Below are 18,710 nucleotides of genomic sequence, written 5' to 3'. Positions count from 1 at the left end.
AAGAGAAGGAAGTTAGGCTATGTGATAATATCTACCTTACAAAAAATAAATGGTTTGAAATTAGCCTTATCATTCCAATTATACCCATTTATAAGCATAAAATGAATATATACTCAAAATAAAAATATCTCTAACTAAATTATGAGTAAATTAGAATCACTTCTCAAACCATATTGGAATCCGCTTATCACATTTTTATATTCACGTATATAATATTATATTATATGATATTTAAAATTTACAGCATCTTTAATTTTTTATTATTATAAAGTAATTGTTTTTTTTTTGTGTGTGGGGGGTGGGGGGAATTATAAAGTAATTGTTCTTATCACTTATATCTTTTTAACAAAAGAATCAATATATTTAAAAATTTTACAATCCATCATAATAGCTCAGCTCAAATATAAAGAGACTTCTTAAGTTGATTCTTATTCAAACTTCATATTTTAGGTTGAGGTGGATAGTATATTTATATATTATTAAATACATTTCAAATCATCTGTGATTTTTATTTTTTTTTAAATATACAATATAAAAAAGTTTAGTTTAAATAGATATTAAAAAAATTAAAAGTAATAAATTGAAAATGCAAAAAGTCAAAATGAAAAGAAAATAGCAAAGAGGAGATCCTCATCGGACACCGAAATTTCCGAGGAGCATCATGTTAATACATTGTGGATAATTTGCATTGGTAGACTATGATTATTTAATTTTCTATAATTTATCAGAAAATAAATAAAAAAATCACTGTAATTAATATGTGTCAATCTCTTGCTTAATATCACGCATCCCTACACCGACCAACTAATCCAGGAATAACCCACCGGATGCCACATTAGAGGCGGATCCGTTCAAGTTTTAACTCGGGTGGCCCACTAGAAACTATATAATTTGAGTAAAGTTAGAGGGAGCATAGCAGGGGTAGTGTTCCATAACGAACGACAAAAAAAAAAATTATCATGTAAAAAGTTAAAGAGAGAAAACAGATACCTGAACATTGGATGAACATTGTTTTCTCTCTAATTTCTACATTTATAACTTTCTCTCCAATTTTTTACATAATAAATTACTTTTTAGTCTTTTGACTTATTTTTTTCACGTGCCAATCAGGTGGGGTTGTTGGAGAGTTGATGCCCTTAGCGCCGCTCTCCTTATCTTTATTCAAACTTAGTTAAAAAAAATATTTGTACGTGGAAAATTTTAAATCTTAACTCCGCCTCTAAAGAGATCATCCATATCCATATCCATATCCATATCCATATCCATATCCATATCCATATCCATATCCATATCCATATCCATATCCATATCCATATCCATATCCATATCCATATCCATATCCATATCCATATCCATATCCATATCCATATCCATATCCATATCCATATCCATATCCATATCCATATCCATATCCATATCCATATCCATATCCATATCCATATCCATATCCATATCCATATCCATATCCATATCCATATCCATATCCATATCCATATCCATATCCATATCCATATCCATATCCATATCCATATCCATATCCATATCCATATCCATATCCATATCCATATCCATATCCATATCCATATCCATATCCATATCCATATCCATATCCATATCCATATCCATATCCATATCCATATCCATATCCATATCCATATCCATATCCATAATAACATCAATTCTCTTATATCTATCCCGCCAAAATCTACCTATCCTCCTCCTCCCAAAAGTTGATGAAAATACTAAGAGCAAGAGTATGAATTTAAGCATTAGTAAAAATTTTACCTAACCTATTTTGGAACTCTTTTTAATTAAATATGACCTAATACTATTATTATAATACAGAAATGTCATCAGCAATGACATGATAGAAAAGGAGCAAAAAAAACTCAATCTCCCTCCCCAGACCCCTTTATATTTATTTTGGTTGCCCACATCCCCCACCACTATCATCAACTCTTTTCCTTTTCTCTCCATTGAAGCCACTGTTGCAGATCACCACCTCTGTTTTTGTTCCTGCTTTTGTTTTTGTTTTTGTTTTTGTTCCTCAGTATGATTTTCAATGAACATGTTTTGACCACACTTCCAAGAACCAGCAGCTGCAACAGTACCAAAAGATTAATAATCCCATTAACCTACAAAACATCCTCCCTCCCTCTCCTCCCCCATGATCGCCACCGCCGGAGTTCCTCACTCACAATCGCCGCCGGAGTTACTTCCTTCCTCCGATCAATCATAACCCTCATTTCCCTCCCCTTAATGCCCTCTTTCAAAATCATCTCAACCACCTGCCGCTGGCTTACAATCTCCACCATAACTCCTACCTCCCTCCGCCGCCAAGTCACCGGAACCCTATTCGGCAACAGACGTGGCCTTGTCAGTTTCGCTATCCAATTCGACCCGAGATCCCAACCCGTATTCGTAATCGAATTCGCCGTCACCACCTCTGCCCTCGTCAAGGAGATGTCATCCGGTTTCGTCCGAATCGCGTTGGAATCCGAGAAACCTGATCAATTGGGTAAACGGGTCAGATCCGGAAAGCTATTCGGTGAACCCCTTTGGACAATGTACTGTAACGGGAAGAAATGCGGCTCCGCCATTAGCAGGGAATGGACCGAGTCGGATTGGCACGTCCTGAGCACGGTCAAGAGTGTGTCGGTCGGGGCTGGAGTTATTCCGGTTTTGGATAACGGGTACAAGAAAGGAAACCAGTTGCCCGAGGGAGAACTGCTTTATATGCGGGCCAAGTTCGAACGGGTCGTCTGCAATCGAGATTCTGAAGCTTTCTACATGCTCAACCCGGATGGCAATGCTGGACCCGAACTTGGCATCTTTCTTCTCAGAATATAATAATAATAATAAACAATTAAAATAAAATACACAAACAAACGAATATTAAACATATATTTGTATTACTACATCTTTTAGGGCATGTTTTTGTGTATTTTATTTTACTATTTCAAAGCCATTTTTTCCCAACTCAACTAGTTTTTGGAGTAGGGTTAAAACTCACCTTTTTGATATCTTTTATTCCATGTTTGATGGTTTTTATTTATTTATTAATAAATGGGTCAAAACCCACCTTTTTTTTTTAATTCTATATGACATTTCACTTCAATTTGGTGATCTTAATAATTCAATGATAAAGTGTATTTCATTAATTCACAGTTTTCTTGGTATGACCTAGTTTTATTTTATCATTTTTATATAATTTTGGAATAAAAATTTAATAATGAAAAAGTGTTGCAATTAAATGTCTTTAAAAGATCTCATGAATTATAATTAAAGAGAAATTATAATATTACTTAATTTTGTTAAAAGTATATATATAATTTGTGAGGTAACAATGATGATACGTGGACAAATAATGGAATATATTTTTTAAAAGTACTAATTTGCATGCGCATTGAGTACTACTTTATTTAACTCTACAAGTTTTTTTTTTTTATTATTTACTTTAATAGATTAATTATTTAAGATACCCCTCGGTTAGCATACAAACATATTTATTTAATTTTCATGTACTTTAATTTATATTTAATATAAATATGAAAAAAAGTCATTTATATATAGAGAAATATATAGTCAGATGGTGATTATTTGAAATAAGGTTTGCCTCACATCCCACGGTTCAATTTGTGACTATTTGAAATAAAAAATAAATTTATATGGTACCATTACTTCATGTAGTAGGCTTATCATGTGTCTTTGTCTTGAAAAACAAATTACGGGATTAAATTATTATTATTCAAAATAAAAGTTACCATGAAAGAAAATGAAGAATTATTGTCACTTTCTTTACATTAATAGCTAGCTAGTAACAGTAATATATAATTTGGATATATATATATATATTATAATATTTATTAAATGAATATGTATGTCAATTTTGAATATCTTATAATATGTATAGATTTTTTTATAAAAAAAAAACTCCACAAAAAAAAATTGAAGATTCATCTTGTTCACGGTCATTGGTTATTTTCATATTTGAGTTGGTATTTTGTTTAATTTGTTTGGTGACCATTTTATTCAGTGAAATCGGATTTGTTATTTCAAATTTGTGTAATTCGAATAATACTCTTAATCTTTGTTGGGTTGTGTCATACCCTCCAATTGCCAATTGTGTTGATAAAAAAAAATAATGACATCAGATCTTGAGTTCTTTTCTTATAAAGAATTTTTGAAATTTTTGAAATTTACCTTTCAGGCCTTCTGTCAAGGATCCATGAGAGTTCCAGACCTTTTGTCAAAGATCGATTAAAGTTTTTTTTTGAGTTCTAACGAATAAATAGTGTAATTTGTGGATATTTTTATTAAAATGTTAATCTTTGTAAATTTATATTATTTACGTATAGAACTTTATTTAATTTATATGATTTTTTAGAATTTATTTTCTAAATTAATATTATATATATAATTTTTAATTAATTTAAAATTTAAATTTAGGATAAATAATAACCAATATTTACAAAAGTTATGCTTTTAAATGAAACTAGGTCTTCATCATCCATCATCCATCATCCATCATCCAATCATATACGTACATATACGTGGCTGTTTGTTACTCATATTAAATCAAAAGAATCTATAAATATAATAATTATTAAAAAGAGAATCTGACCTTAATTATAGGTCTTGCGAATAATATATTTATTTAATTTAAAATAGTCTGGGATATTTAAAATTAACTCTCATAAATCTTCCACTTTAATTATGTCATTTTAGTACAAATAACCTTATTATTTTTGTATAAATATTTGAGCCTATTTTCTCTTTTACTAATTGTCCCTCTATATTTTACTCTATTTTCATAAGAATGTTGATTTTTATTAGTTAAATAAACATCATTTTTTAAGTTATCTAAATAGATGATGGGTTTATTTGAATTATTTTATATTTGGATTTAAATTTGAGTGTGTATAAATGAAAATGTAAAAATTTATAAGTTTAAATCTAATTAAATTATATTTCTACTAATATTCATGTCTAAATTAAATACTTGTTAAAAAAAAATCAGTATTTATGGTACAAACTAATTAGACCTAATTCATTTAAGTGAAAAATTGATTTATAAGATAACAAAAAAATTGAATTTAATTCTAACTTAAATTCTTTAAATTAAGTAAATGTAATAAAAAATAAATAAATAAAAAATATTTTGTTAAAAAATATTAATAGTTCTAAGGCCTTGTTCGGATTGAGGTTATTTGAATACCATAAAGGGAGAAAAAAATAATGATGGTTGATAATTTTGAGAATGTAATGATTATTTTTTTTTTTTAAAAAGACTTAAAAAATATATATATATATATATATAAATAAAATAAAAGTAATAATTTAAAATAAAAGATATTTTAATATTTTAATTAATAAAATAGTAATTGATTTTGTATAAATTTTGAATTTTTTTTTTTTTTTTTTTTTTAAGTTTAACCCATTGTCCTCTTGTACGATTGAGTTAATATATATATATATTATCATTATTATTGATGTAGATTGGAAGATGTGTCAAGATTCCTTTGAGAAGAAAAAAAAAATAATGCCTATAAATTATCAATTATAAGAATTGGTGAAGAGACATCAAAGTGATGATGAACTCCCAAAACAATTTAAAAATTAGTGATACCCCATTATTATAATAATTATCATGGTTTTTTATTAAAACAAATTTGCACTCAAGCACAATTCCTTATAAAATTCTTAATAAAAAATTGAATTCGAAAACTTGTGTTCGGTTGAATAATAATATCATTATTTGAACTATCACAATCAATTTTTATACTTATTTTGAACACATTATCAACTAATTTTGTGTTTTTTACTTATTTGAATTTTCTTTTATTTATTTATTTTTACAGCATATTAATTGAGCACATTCATTTTATAAGTTATGTTTTTGCATTACAATTCAAATGAAAAGCTAATTATAAATTTATAATTTTCTTAACTATTACGATTAGATTCAACTAAAATAACAAAAAGTTGAAATTCGATTCTCACAAAAAAAAAAAAAAAAAAAAAATTAAGTTTGTTCATGCTAACTTTCTTTTTAACATAAATTATATTTAATAATCAAACTCTCTTTTTTGGGGTAAATTAAACAAGCTATAAGTACATACATACATACATGATATCATGTACTTGACCTAACACAACAAACTAAGATATTTAAGAAGATATTTATTTAATTAGGTTATAATTAAGTTAGAGTTAATCAAGGCCTACATGTGCCAGCAAATTAAAGCCGATCATATATATATATAACCCCATTTGATTTGCAACTTAATTAGATCATTTACATATATAATACAAGTGATTTCCTCGATTCATCACCTTTAATTTCTCTATTAATTTTTTTTAATTAATATACTACAATATCTTAGGTTCATTAAAAGGTTCTAAGTTTTTATCTAAAATTAATATACTCCAATATCTTATGTTCAAAATTACAATATATTAATATCTTATTTAATAAATGGGCTGCCCTGGGAGTGGGCTGTCCTAGCCCGAGGACTTTCCGGGCTTACCCAGGGCCGGCACTGAACATACCTATAACATTTTTAATTTTATTTTTAACTGTTTTAAGTTTATGGGCGGGTCAACCCACAATCCGACTCAAGTATTCATTTTTCTCATATATATATATATCCAAATTAATCACAGCTCTCAACCCGACAATCCGGACACTTTAAAAATTAAGCATCATTATATATATATATATATATAAACAATTTTTTTACGGTTAAAATGTGACATTACCCCTTAATTTTAAAAAAATAAATAAAAAAAATCATTATTTTATTTATTTAATTATAAAAAAATAGTAAAACTTATATTATTTTTTTTTATATATATATATATATATAACGTAATCGATAGAAAGAACAAAAAAAGAATATGAAAGTTAATTAAAAGAGGGAATATGTAATCCTTGGTTCCAATTAAAGGCCATGTCCAGCTGCATGTTTTATAGATGTGGGTAAGATTATAAACAAGTTTGTGATATGCACATGGCAATTGATTGATTGATCTTAATTTATCTAATGTTAATTATTATCAAATTTATATCTACTTATTGACACATAATAATAATAATAATAATAATAATAATAATAATAATAATAATGCATGCAGATAAGATATTTTAAGAGATACTTTTAGACAACTCATATATAGATATTTAGAGAAAAGATATTTAAGCAAACATAGTCTGACAGTACTTGTACGCTACAGATGGAAATCAAAGATGATGATATGATCTTGTCTCTAAATATATTATCTCATTAAAAGATTTGTTACAATAATTAATTACTCAACGATTGGATTGGATCGATCAACTGGTCTTTGTCGAAAACAATATTATTCTTTCTCTATGTCTAATTAATTATATATGTATCTCATATATAAAATTATCATGTTCTTTTTTATTTTCAGCAGATCTAGTGAATAGTGAATTAGATATGCATGGCCATTTGTAATTGGTTAGACGTATATAGAATACAGATGTCTGTTTTACTACCGTTTGATCAGAATAATTTATATATAGAAGCCAAATCAATGTATGTACTTAATTAATATCTGTAACTGATGAGATTAAGATATTGTTATTTATATTTACATTGATGTGATTTTTCTTAAAAAATGTCACTTTTTGTTGGTTTAATGTAACAAGGAACTCATTTTATTCTTTCATGAAATTGATTGTTGTAGGAATGGTAGGATGTAAATTGGTACCCGCATGTTTGATACATTGGCCACCTGATAGTCGGATTTGGGAATTTTAAATTGGGATCGGACATGGGAAGGGGAGAAGGTACTCGATTGGATACGAGGTGAGAGATGAAGATATAAATAGATATACTCGTCGGGTAATAACATAAAAATCGAGTTCGAGAATAAATACTCCTCCACCCGACGCGTAGGGTACATGTTGTCATCCCAAATGAATAGTATAGTAGAAAACTCTATTCAAATCATTTAAGTGATAAGAGTGGTTTCTAATAGATCAAATGTTACGAGTTCAATTCTCATTTAAAACGTTTTCAAAATTATGACAGTGAGAACTAATTGTAATGTTAGTTAATTTCATATATTAAAAAAAAAAATTAAAAAAAAATTAATGAATAATCAAGTACTTCAAATGTAAAGAGTATTTTCATCAATTTAAAGGGACATGATCTTTAATAACTTAGTTAAAATATTTTCTTCTTCAACTAATTTAATAGGTAAAAAATAAAAATTAAGAAAGACAAAAATCAATTTATAATAAAAAAAAATTGAACTAAACAAAGTTGTGATATGAATAATACAAATACTCTCCAAAAAATCTTCTAGATGATCCCAAAATTTTATTGCATTTAAAGACAAAAGAAAAATACTATAGGAATTTGTAACCCACCAATAGTAGCTCAATTCTCACTTAATTAAGCATCTTAATAAAATGCAATTCTAACATACTTTAAAAATTAGAAAAAATAGGAATTTTGTATCAGTACAATAAATAATCCCAAATATTAAATTCCTCTGGAGGGCCAGAATTTTATGAATTATTTTCAGTCCACAGGCCTACCGACTAATGTGCTTAATTAGACTCGCTAAACTCCAAAGCCCAAACTATACAAGTAACTAAACTCTCATTAAAGTGCTTAAGGACTTCCATTTGATTCAAATGGACTTCATCCTTAATGGTAGAAAGTTTTTTTTTTTTTATTATTTTTTTTTATAAAATCTAATATTTACAATCTAAAACTATTTTTAAAAACTATTTAATTTATGTAAAATTTTAAAATAATTAAACTCTTATTATATTAAATTTATAATCTTATGACTTTTTTTAATATAAGAAAATAACCTTCAAAGTTATATAATGTATATAAGTAAAAATTAAACATATTACTTTTAGTTTTTTTCTAAAGCTACGTACTTGTTATCTTAGTTGGTAATAATTTAAAATTTGTATTAGTTTATAAATTATTATGAATTTACCTCAATAATATAACTAATTTTATTGTGTCATTTGTTTATTATTATTTTTTAATTAATTTGATAGTTAATTATAAATAAATAATAATATATAACTAATATTTTTTTTTGAAATAAACCCTTATTATGTATTCTAAGTAACATTTTAAGTAAAATATAATTTTAAACGAAATCATAAACAAGACAATAACTTGGTTTAATGATTTAATGAGACTAAAATCATTTATCTTCATATAATTCTATCGGACATAGAAGGTAGCCTCCTAAAGAAATTCATTGCCCGTGATGGCTTCCGATCTCTAAAGATTGGATGTCGCAAATAATAGAATCCAAATCCCAATGACACCATCTTTGTCGGAACCAAATACACCACTAATCCCACCACCAAACATAGTCCCACAAATATTCCCGTTGCACACGTGTCTTTCCACGTCACCAAGGCTTGCATGCGCTCCCCTTGTGTTGCTACGTCCCCCAGCAACTTTTGTACACGTAGCCCTAAAAAACGCATCTTATCGTACCTCGCACGAACAATCTCAATGGATCTAGCGCTCGGAATTCCATCAAACTCCTCGTCAACGAGGATAATCGGTCACATGACCGTAGGAGCCACCGATAGTTCCATGCACCAATGCTGAAAGTGTAGAAAGCTAACGTGGGAATGATCAGATCAGGGAACAATATCAGCAACAACATCAATACGTGAGCTAGTATTGTAGCGGTTGGATTCTTCCAAGATCGAGTCTGGTCAATCCATTTCGCCATTTCGATGAATCTCTCAAGTACCTTCATGATCCTAAACCAATTCACACGTACTTTCCTCATGCTGAAATTATTATCAGAATCCATGTCCAACACGTAATTGACGACCTCCGGTCTAAGCGGCGGCTCAGATAGCGACAAGTGTGCGGCCACCATCTTTACCGCCGCAGCCCTTAGAATTTCTTGTTGGATCACTCCGATTGGCTTCACGTGGTGCATTAACGGTAACAAAGGTTGTGAATAGATATGTAAGTAATCAAATGTATTAACTTGACGGACGAATCTGACAACCAATTCAATCTGACCCATCTTCTTCAAACCTGTTGGATTCATCATCATCAGAGGAAACAGAGTCTTGTAAACTTTCCCATTTTGAAGCGTTGAAATACGACATCGTATCTTGCCTATACGAGATGAATCTTGATTAATAGAATCTTTGCTATCGAAGACAGCAATGGTTAAAACTGTGGATGGATCATAAACTTTCCACATATATTGTTCATTCCATTCTGGGTCTAGGTTATCTGAAGAACAACGTGTTCGAACCCACTTGTTTCCATACTTTGCGACAACGTAAGCATCAGTTGTTCCCTTTCCAACGTTGTTTGTCTTCATGGGTAGTAAGTTCTTACATCCGATGATTCCAAGCTCGACAATTCCCACGGCTGGTTTCCAAAGCTGTCGAGCAGTTGGACGTGAATCACTGCAAGCATGTGACATTTCGTCTATAACGTGATAACCACCGTCGAAAGATACACTTAATTGGATTCTTCCTCTATAGATTGCATCGTTTACTACTTCTTTATTGTCATCGGCGGTACTAATAAAAGTAAACCACCTGGTACCCACTTGAAGATCATCAACACGACGTTCGATTGAGGATAATGGTATCACAGTCTTGCCAAATCTCTCAGTTGTTATCTCTTTCTTTTGCTGCCTCTGTTCTAGGAAAATCGAAAGTTGTTCATCCCCGAAGGGCTCGGCTGCTACGAAAATCAAATCCTCGTTCCACGACGGAGATCCGTTATTTGAAAAGGCGAATTTGGTCTTGAAGACCTGAAAACCCAACTGGGCTTTGATCTGAAAAGAAGATTGTTCAGCGGCCGGGGAAAAGATATCTTGGGCGTGGAAGACTGTCAATCTCAAATACCACATCTTTGGAGATTGATAGATCTTTGCACTACAGGAATTTGAGTCGCCGCCGTAGCAAGCTTCAGGGAAGGACTCATCCGCTTGGGTTCCGACCCACGTTGCAAGCATGAGGTCACTCTTATGTGATCCGGCCTCGGCCCCTTCAAGCCTGTACCATTGCGGAGCCAGAGGACTATCAGGTGGGTCTCGCAAAGGTATATCTGTCACATCGAAGCAAATTCCACCCATGAAAGGGTCCAAAACAGAGACTTCCAAGATGGCGGCGGATTCAAGTGTGTCGCGGAAAAAGGCAAACGTCTGATCCCATTCGAAGAAACCTGTAATGTTTTTTCGTGCTGGTTTGGATTCCACCTGGGAACCTAAAACTGAGATCTTTACTACGGGATTGCCGTTAGTCGGGAGAGATCGGGCTTTGACAACCCGGACGAATAGGTAATGCATCTTGTTCACTAGGTCGAATGAAGATTTAAATTCGATCGGCACCGTCTCCGACGACAGCTCCGATGTAAAACTATTGACAGAAGCAGATCGGGCTATAATGGGCTTTGTTGGCCCGCTGAAACCACTAGGAACGATTACACCTTCCGATAAAGATCTTGACGTCGAGAAAGCATTCATCTCTGGTACTGGCAGCGGCGACGGAGACGGAGGTGGAGACGGTGGATGAGGTTCCAGATTCTCCTCGTCGTTCTGCTGTTCAGAATCTTGAATCTTGTCGGAGTTTGCGTTGGCATGTTGTTCATCATCATGTGGCTGGGGATCAGGCGATGGGATATTCTCGTCGGTGTCACATTTGGTCACCTTTGACGGCGGCGGCGGCGGGGGAGGAGGAGGGGGGATGACGTGGACGAAATAGATCTTTAATCCGATCTCTCCTCGAACCCAACTGAAAAAATGTTTCTTTTGAAGTGGGTGATAAATAAGCGCCTCTTCTCCCTTCCTGACGAAACAACATTGATCAGAACTAGTGGAGCTCAATCTGAGTCGGCCAAGGAAGTGATTCTTGTTGGTGGGTCCGTAACTCCGATCATGTAAGATATCAATTTCGAGGATGTCCCCAAAGATATTTTCAGAATTATTATTATTATTATTAGGCGGCAGCTGTAGTGCCCTGTTCTTGGAAAGGACATTGAATTCGAAAACTTGGTTCCATGTCGGGTTAAGGTCTCGGACAACAGTCTGGGTTCGTTTACGTTGGCCGTGAAAGTCTAGTATGACGTAAGGACTTGATGTTCCATGGCCATCTGTAGGGAGGAGATTCCGAGCGTCGATGACTTCAACAATGAGTTTTTCTACGGCGGTGGTGGACGTCATGGATGGGATGGCTGTGATCATAATTTTGATGGTGGAAGAGAAGAGAAGTTAAAGTAATTATTTAAGGTGCGTAACTTCATGAACAAGTAACTTTACTTTAACTTTTAATTTTAACATAGTACAAAATTAAAAGGAAAAGCTGAATGCTCCATACCAACCTGGCTAGTTAATTAGCTTCTTGGAATCTTTTTTACTTTGGCTTTTGCTTTTTCATATTTTGGCTTTTATTTAATTATTCATCAATCCATAATTCAAATGGATTGGAGATCAAAGTTTCTGAGTTCCATTCCTAATAATAAAAAAAAAACATATTGAAATAAAGACCATAAATGTGGTGGGTAATGGCAACTCCTAACTTCTTAAAATATATATATTATAAATTAATGTAGGTTTGGTTAACATGAGCTTACTAGATTAATAATATTTTATAAAAGTTGGTTTATCTTGGATTTCTTATTTTTTGTTTTTTTATAATTTTTTTAGATTTTTCCATATTTGTTTAATTTATTAATTAAAATATTAAAACTATATTTTAATAATTTATCTTAAACCATTCCCAAATAATTTATTTTTATGTAAACTAAAAAAATGTAATATCGGTTCTAAGAGGGATTGGTTAAAGTTAAAAAAAAGATGAGTACTAAAAAGTTTGAATAAGTTATAACCAATGCAAAAAAGCTCACAAATTAGTCATTGTGGGTCATCATCTAGTCAACACCAACTGTTTCATGATAATGATTATAGATTATTTTTTTAAGTAATTTTATTTATTTATCTAGCTTAATTTGTCAAATTTAATTTTAAATATAATATATATAATAATATAGATATATATATAAGAGGATTTGTCTAGTGCTTCTAGCCTAGATATATATTAAAATTGTTAATCTTATAATAATTAAGTTAAAATTATAAAATATATATTTGAAGCAATATTTTATAAAAAATATATAAGAGGATTTGTCTAGTGCTTCTAGCTTAGATTTAGATGCAAATTTAATATTGATATAATATATATTTTTTTTAACTTAATAAATTTTGATATATTTTATTAAAAAAATATTTATTAGTAAATCTTACATTTTAAATGATCCGAACATTGTCATCCATAGTCTTAGTCTATGCATATTGTTCAATTTTATAGTCATTTATGGTTTTTTAAACATTTGAATATTTGACTTGAATTAAAAAAATAAACATCCATGACGCTAATAAATTTGATATATTTTAATCATGTTTGTTTTCATAAATTAATTTTGTTTGGTATATAATAAATATGTCACATTACCAAGTTAATATGTAAATATGATGATATACTTCTCGTTTTAATATATATATATATATATATATATATATATATATATATATATATATATATATAATTAAATAATAACTTTTTTCTTTATAATGGTTAATCATATCTCAACATTTGATTCTAAATTATTATTATTTATTTTTATTTAATAGATATTTTAATAGTTGTGTAAAATAAAATATACTGGAAATAAATATAAAATTATTATTTTTAATCTCATTAAAAACTTTAAAATAAATTATTATTTAAAAATATTAAATTTAAAATATACATTTATATTAAAATTAACAATTTTATTAAAAATTTTTTTTTTTTTTTTTAATAAAATAGTTAAGTTACAATTTTAAATACATAATAGAAATAAACAATTTATCAAAACTTGCCTTTTATAATTAAATAGATTGACTGGGCATCTTAATTAGTGTTCATGTCTATATTTTTCCGTTAAGATTTTTTTTCAAGTTTGTAAGTATAAATAAATTTCACATTTTTAGTCAAATTAATAGGTAAATATTATATTCTATCAATTTTTTAATTGATTCTTAATTATTCTACATATTGAGATTACTTTTAATTTTTAATGAGTAGGTGATGACATAACGATCAACTATGGAAAAAAAAAAATGTATTAGGCAATTAGATTCTCACATTTTGATTAGCTCAGGTTTGATGGCTAGATTATTATTATAACAATTTTTTTAAATGATTTATCCATTTAAAATAAAAACCGCACACATAAATATAACATGAAAAATAATTCAAAATAAAAATAAATTATAATTAATTTTCTTAAAGATTAATTGTATTTTGTTTATAAAATTTTTATTTTTATTTTGAACTCTTTTTATTTTTTATGTTATAGTTTTGTTGTTATTATAACAATGTTAAATTATTAAGTAAATTTTGGATCAAATGCATAATGTGAATATCAAATAATTGTGGGGTATGTAGCTTTCTTTAGTTAAAAGCATGTTCTTGAAAATGAGCAAGAAAAAAAAGCAAAATGGGTGACAGTATTTCATATTAAGCTTGTTCATAAAGAATATACTATTCTCTTTCATTTTTTATGTTACCAGTGCCTTGGATTCTCATATTTATAATTTTGATTATTTTATTGAATAAATCTTAATTTCATCCACAACTTAATTGAGAAAATATCTTATTTATTAAGTTAGTATACCAAATTTATTTATAAACTAAAAATAATATGTTTGAACTCTATTTAAATAATTATTCTAAATAAACAATAAATATATATTAGAATTTTTAATCTTATTAAAAAAAAATTAAAAAAAAGTTATTATTTATAATAATATTTCCATATATCTAAATTTTAAAACAAGTATTTATTTTTAAGAAAATTCACATAAAAAACATGTGATTTCACCGATTCCACCTTTAGGAAGTAAGGTATAAAATTTCAAATTAAAACTATGTGATTTTATTGAATTAGGAGTCTTTAATGTTCAAGCCACCAAACATAATATTATTTATAGCTTACAATTACTTAAAACTATTTCCTCAAATAAAATATATATAAGTAATTTGTATAGACGACCTATATAAATAAATTTAGATATAGAAAAATATAGAAAAATAAGAATTTTTTATTAGACATTTTCTGGCCCACACAAGTTAACCAATGCAAAAAAAAGCTCACAAATTAGTCATTGTGGGTCATCATCTAGTCGGCACAAAAAGCCAATGAGAATGCTCTAAAAATTCTTAGTCATTACACCGTGAGTAAAGAAAGCATATAACCCGTAAACACGTTAAATTCAAATTTGACAGACTACTCGAATTCAAAACTTGAGGAAAACTGAGATATCCATTTTTTTATTTTATTTTTTTATTTTTATTTTTTATTAACCATGTTATTTATAATGAGCATAAAAAAGAAAAAATGGGGAAGTATTTCATCCTGATCTCACTTTTAATTTTTACTATTTTATTCAATAACTCTTAGTTCTATCTATATATGTTAATTCAGAAAATACCATATTTATTTACTTTTATAAACTAAAATATCATGTTTAAACTCTATTTAAATATATTCTAAATAAAATGAATTATATGTATAAAACAAATTAATCTTATTAAAAAGTTAAAATATTTTATTAGAAACTCAGCAAAGTAGTTACTCAAATATGTCAAATGTTAAAAGTGTGAGTTATGGTAGATTCTAATATTCTCTCTCTATATATATTATTAAAAATTATCAATAATTTTAACTCTTGAAATGATTATATATAAAAATAAATTAGTCCAAACATGGAAAGAGATGGAGAGTATTGATCTAATTAACAAATAATAACATTAATCTGCATAATGTGATGCACATAGAAAACTAAATAATTAAAGACAGAAATAACCAATTAATAAAATAAAACTGATCAAATACAATCAAACATGAACGATGGCCTTATTATGGAATCGACTTAAATTAAAAGAAACAGTGATCGTTGTCCATCCATTTATTTATTTATCTAGCTGCATAAGCTATGAAAGAATTCAACTCCCAGTGATCGTCGTCTACAGACTGCTTGATAACTTTGCTGAGTTCTTCCGCTCTTCTTCTAACTGCATGTCCTTCATCACTGGAAGCCATCAAATTTTCAATGCTTTTCTTAATGGCGGATGAGGTCACTAGTTGATCCCGTTCTCCCCAACCCATGACCTGAACTCCCACTTTGAGTATGTGGGTCATGAGTAAGGCGTTATGCGGCTGGTCGGAGTGCATTGGCCATGTAGCCAAGGGAACTCCCATGGTAAGGCTCTCTAGGCATGAGTTCCAGCCGCAGTGGCTCATAAATCCCCCAACCGACGGGTGCCGGAGTATCTCGAGCTGAGGAGCCCAATCTCTGGTCACCTTTCCCACCCCTTTCACCCGCTCCTCGAACCCTTCCGGCAGCTGAAGGATTGTGGATTCAGCGTTGAATATGTCTACTCTGTCGGCATCTCTCAACACCCATAGGAACCTCTGTTTACTTTCTTCCAATCCTATAGCCAGCTCATTGATCTGTTCATGGCTCATGGTTGTGGATGATCCAAAGGACACGTATATCACCGAATTTGGTGGTTGTTTGTCGAGCCATTCCAAGGTTGGGTGAGCTTTGTCTTCCTCGTCGTTTGCTGTGACTGGGAACAACGGGGCAATCGCCCATTGCTTGGTCTTCATGTCAACGGATGCGTCGGCATGTGTTGTTTGGGCTAGAAGGTCGAGGTAAGGGCCCTCGACTGCTCGACATGTGCTGAATAGAGTGCCATGTTTGAGATGATCAAATTGACGCTGGATGGAAAAAAAGTTGGCAACTTTTGGGATGAAGCAATTGTCTAGAGTCGGGGTCGCCTGGGGCTCCAGCTCGACCACCGGGAAAGGTTTCCCGGTGAACTGGCGCCTTATACAGAAGGTGCAAAAGGTGGAGGGACAACTGAAAGAATAAGACTCTGCATTCGGAACAGAGGCAGCATCCTGGACCACGTAATTCATTAGGTAGTCGTGGATAATGACCAGTCTTCTAGTTGTATCCACCGAGGAAAGTTCCCGTAGCAAGGCGGCTACGGGTTGGCGCAAATTCAAGGAGGCTTCAAAGGAGGGCCAAAAATGTTGGGGGAATTTGACAGAGGAGTATGGTTCGGGAGGAGGAGAGTTAAAAGGGGGTGTGGGCAATTCGTGGAATATGATTCCCGATGTATTCAGGAGGAGAGTGTCGTGCTCGTGTCGGAGTTTGGCCTGGAGGCAGTGGACGGCGGAGGCGGCGTAGTGGACGGGGAAGCCACGGGAGCGGATGAGGTGAGAAAGATGAAGGAGCTGGTTTAAGTGACTTTGGGCTGGAAATGGCACCATCAAGAACACTACATCATCAGAATCTGCAGCAATCTTGCTAGTAATATTATTAGCCATTGATGAATAATTGATGGATAAGTTGGAATTCTCTATCCTCCTCCTCCTCCTCTATCTCCCTATCTCCCTATGATCTGGATGATCGAGTTTTATGCAGGTATTGCAGAAAAAGAAAATGTCATTATTATAAAAGGACAACACACTCAAAAGTGAGAGGGACCTTCTTTCATCTTCACTTATTTGAATTATTATCAATCATTTTTTTTTTACTTTTTTTGGAAAGAATTATTTTATCATATAAACTAAAAAGTGAAAATAAAGTAAAAAGTAAAATCATATTATTTACATTTTGTATAAAATAAAATGTCATTGAATTAAATTTTAAAAAATTATTTTTGGATCACAAAAACTTTGATGCTAAATTTAAAATAAAAAGAATGATAGCCAAACAAATAATTAATTAATGAATTAAAATATTATTACTTTAGTTTTTATTAAATTTCATACAAAATATATTTTAAATGAACATAGTTTTAATTTTGAGATACATATTTAATACATTTAAAACCAATCTTTAATTATTTAATAGGAATACAAATTTATACATAACAAATTATGACTTAATTATAAATTTAAATGTCTTTAAAAGTGTATTATCATGAACATGAGTATATATGAGAGAATTCTTTGAGCTTTGATCTTGTTTTTTAAGGATTTGAATGAATTTTGTCCAAATAAATTTGATTGTATTAAAAACTTTGGGTTATTTGGAGAAAACATCAATTTCCAAGTAAGATTCTTTTTCGTTACGGCTACATTATTCTTTCGAATTTGAAGGCAATCAAAGAGAGCGTGGATATTAAGACAGAGTATAGGTTGAGATCGACAATCTGAAACGGTCAAAATTGCGGTAAAGCGTTGAATATCTGGGTTTTTGGAGTTCTTTTTATCTCTATATAGAATAAAAAAGTTATTAGGAAGAACCATATTTATTGGAAGCCTATATCTGATGTACCTCAAGCCCCTCATAGAGAATGGTTCTGGGTTAGTAGACGTGGTCCGTTTAGTGGACGGACAACCTCAGGTGAGTGTTCAGGGTGAATCGACACAGGACATGGTGAGAGGGTCAAGAGAAATCAAAAGGTCAAATCGGACATCAATCGGCTTTCTCAACAACCTCTAAAGATGCCTAAAGCGTTTGGGTCCAAGGAGGCTATGCGTTGTAACATGAATGATAGAGGTGGTAGAGGGTGGGTTCTAGAAAGGGGTCGAAAATCGACTAGACTCCAAGTCTACAATAAAAGGAATGATATGTCTCTAGTTAGAATTCAACCTATA

At 30.5% G+C, this 18,710-nt stretch overlaps 2 protein-coding genes and 1 pseudogene across 2 annotated transcripts; 1 reads left to right on the top strand and 2 right to left on the bottom strand.

Annotated features, from left to right (window-relative positions):
- Window positions 1-2,014: 2,014 nt before the first annotated feature.
- Window positions 2,015-2,883, top strand: LOC124914760 (protein MIZU-KUSSEI 1-like). Its single transcript, XM_047455368.1, has one exon. It carries the CDS (start codon window positions 2,053-2,055, stop codon window positions 2,848-2,850), a length of 798 nt encoding a protein of 265 aa, XP_047311324.1. The 5' UTR covers window positions 2,015-2,052; the 3' UTR covers window positions 2,851-2,883.
- A 6,331-nt stretch (window positions 2,884-9,214) lies between these two features.
- LOC124914754 lies at window positions 9,215-12,213 on the bottom strand (annotated as a pseudogene).
- Window positions 12,214-15,864: 3,651 nt separating this feature from the next.
- On the bottom strand, window positions 15,865-17,463 carry LOC124914756 (zeatin O-glucosyltransferase-like). The gene has a single exon (XM_047455363.1). The coding sequence runs from the start codon at window positions 17,430-17,432 to the stop codon at window positions 16,011-16,013; it is 1,422 nt and encodes a 473-aa protein (XP_047311319.1). The 5' UTR covers window positions 17,433-17,463; the 3' UTR covers window positions 15,865-16,010.
- Between the last annotated feature and the right edge of the window lie 1,247 nt (window positions 17,464-18,710).

Source organism: Impatiens glandulifera, chromosome 9 (genome assembly GCF_907164915.1).
Source record: "Impatiens glandulifera chromosome 9, dImpGla2.1, whole genome shotgun sequence".
NCBI lineage: Eukaryota > Viridiplantae > Streptophyta > Magnoliopsida > Ericales > Balsaminaceae > Impatiens > Impatiens glandulifera.
This window is presented reverse-complemented; position numbering and strand designations above follow the sequence as displayed.

Coding starts and splice junctions, on each gene's coding strand:
- LOC124914760 (XM_047455368.1), top strand. CDS start 2,053: ATGATTTTCAATGAACATGTTTTGACCACACTTCCAAGAACCAGCAGC.
- LOC124914756 (XM_047455363.1), bottom strand. CDS start 17,432: ATGGCTAATAATATTACTAGCAAGATTGCTGCAGATTCTGATGATGTA.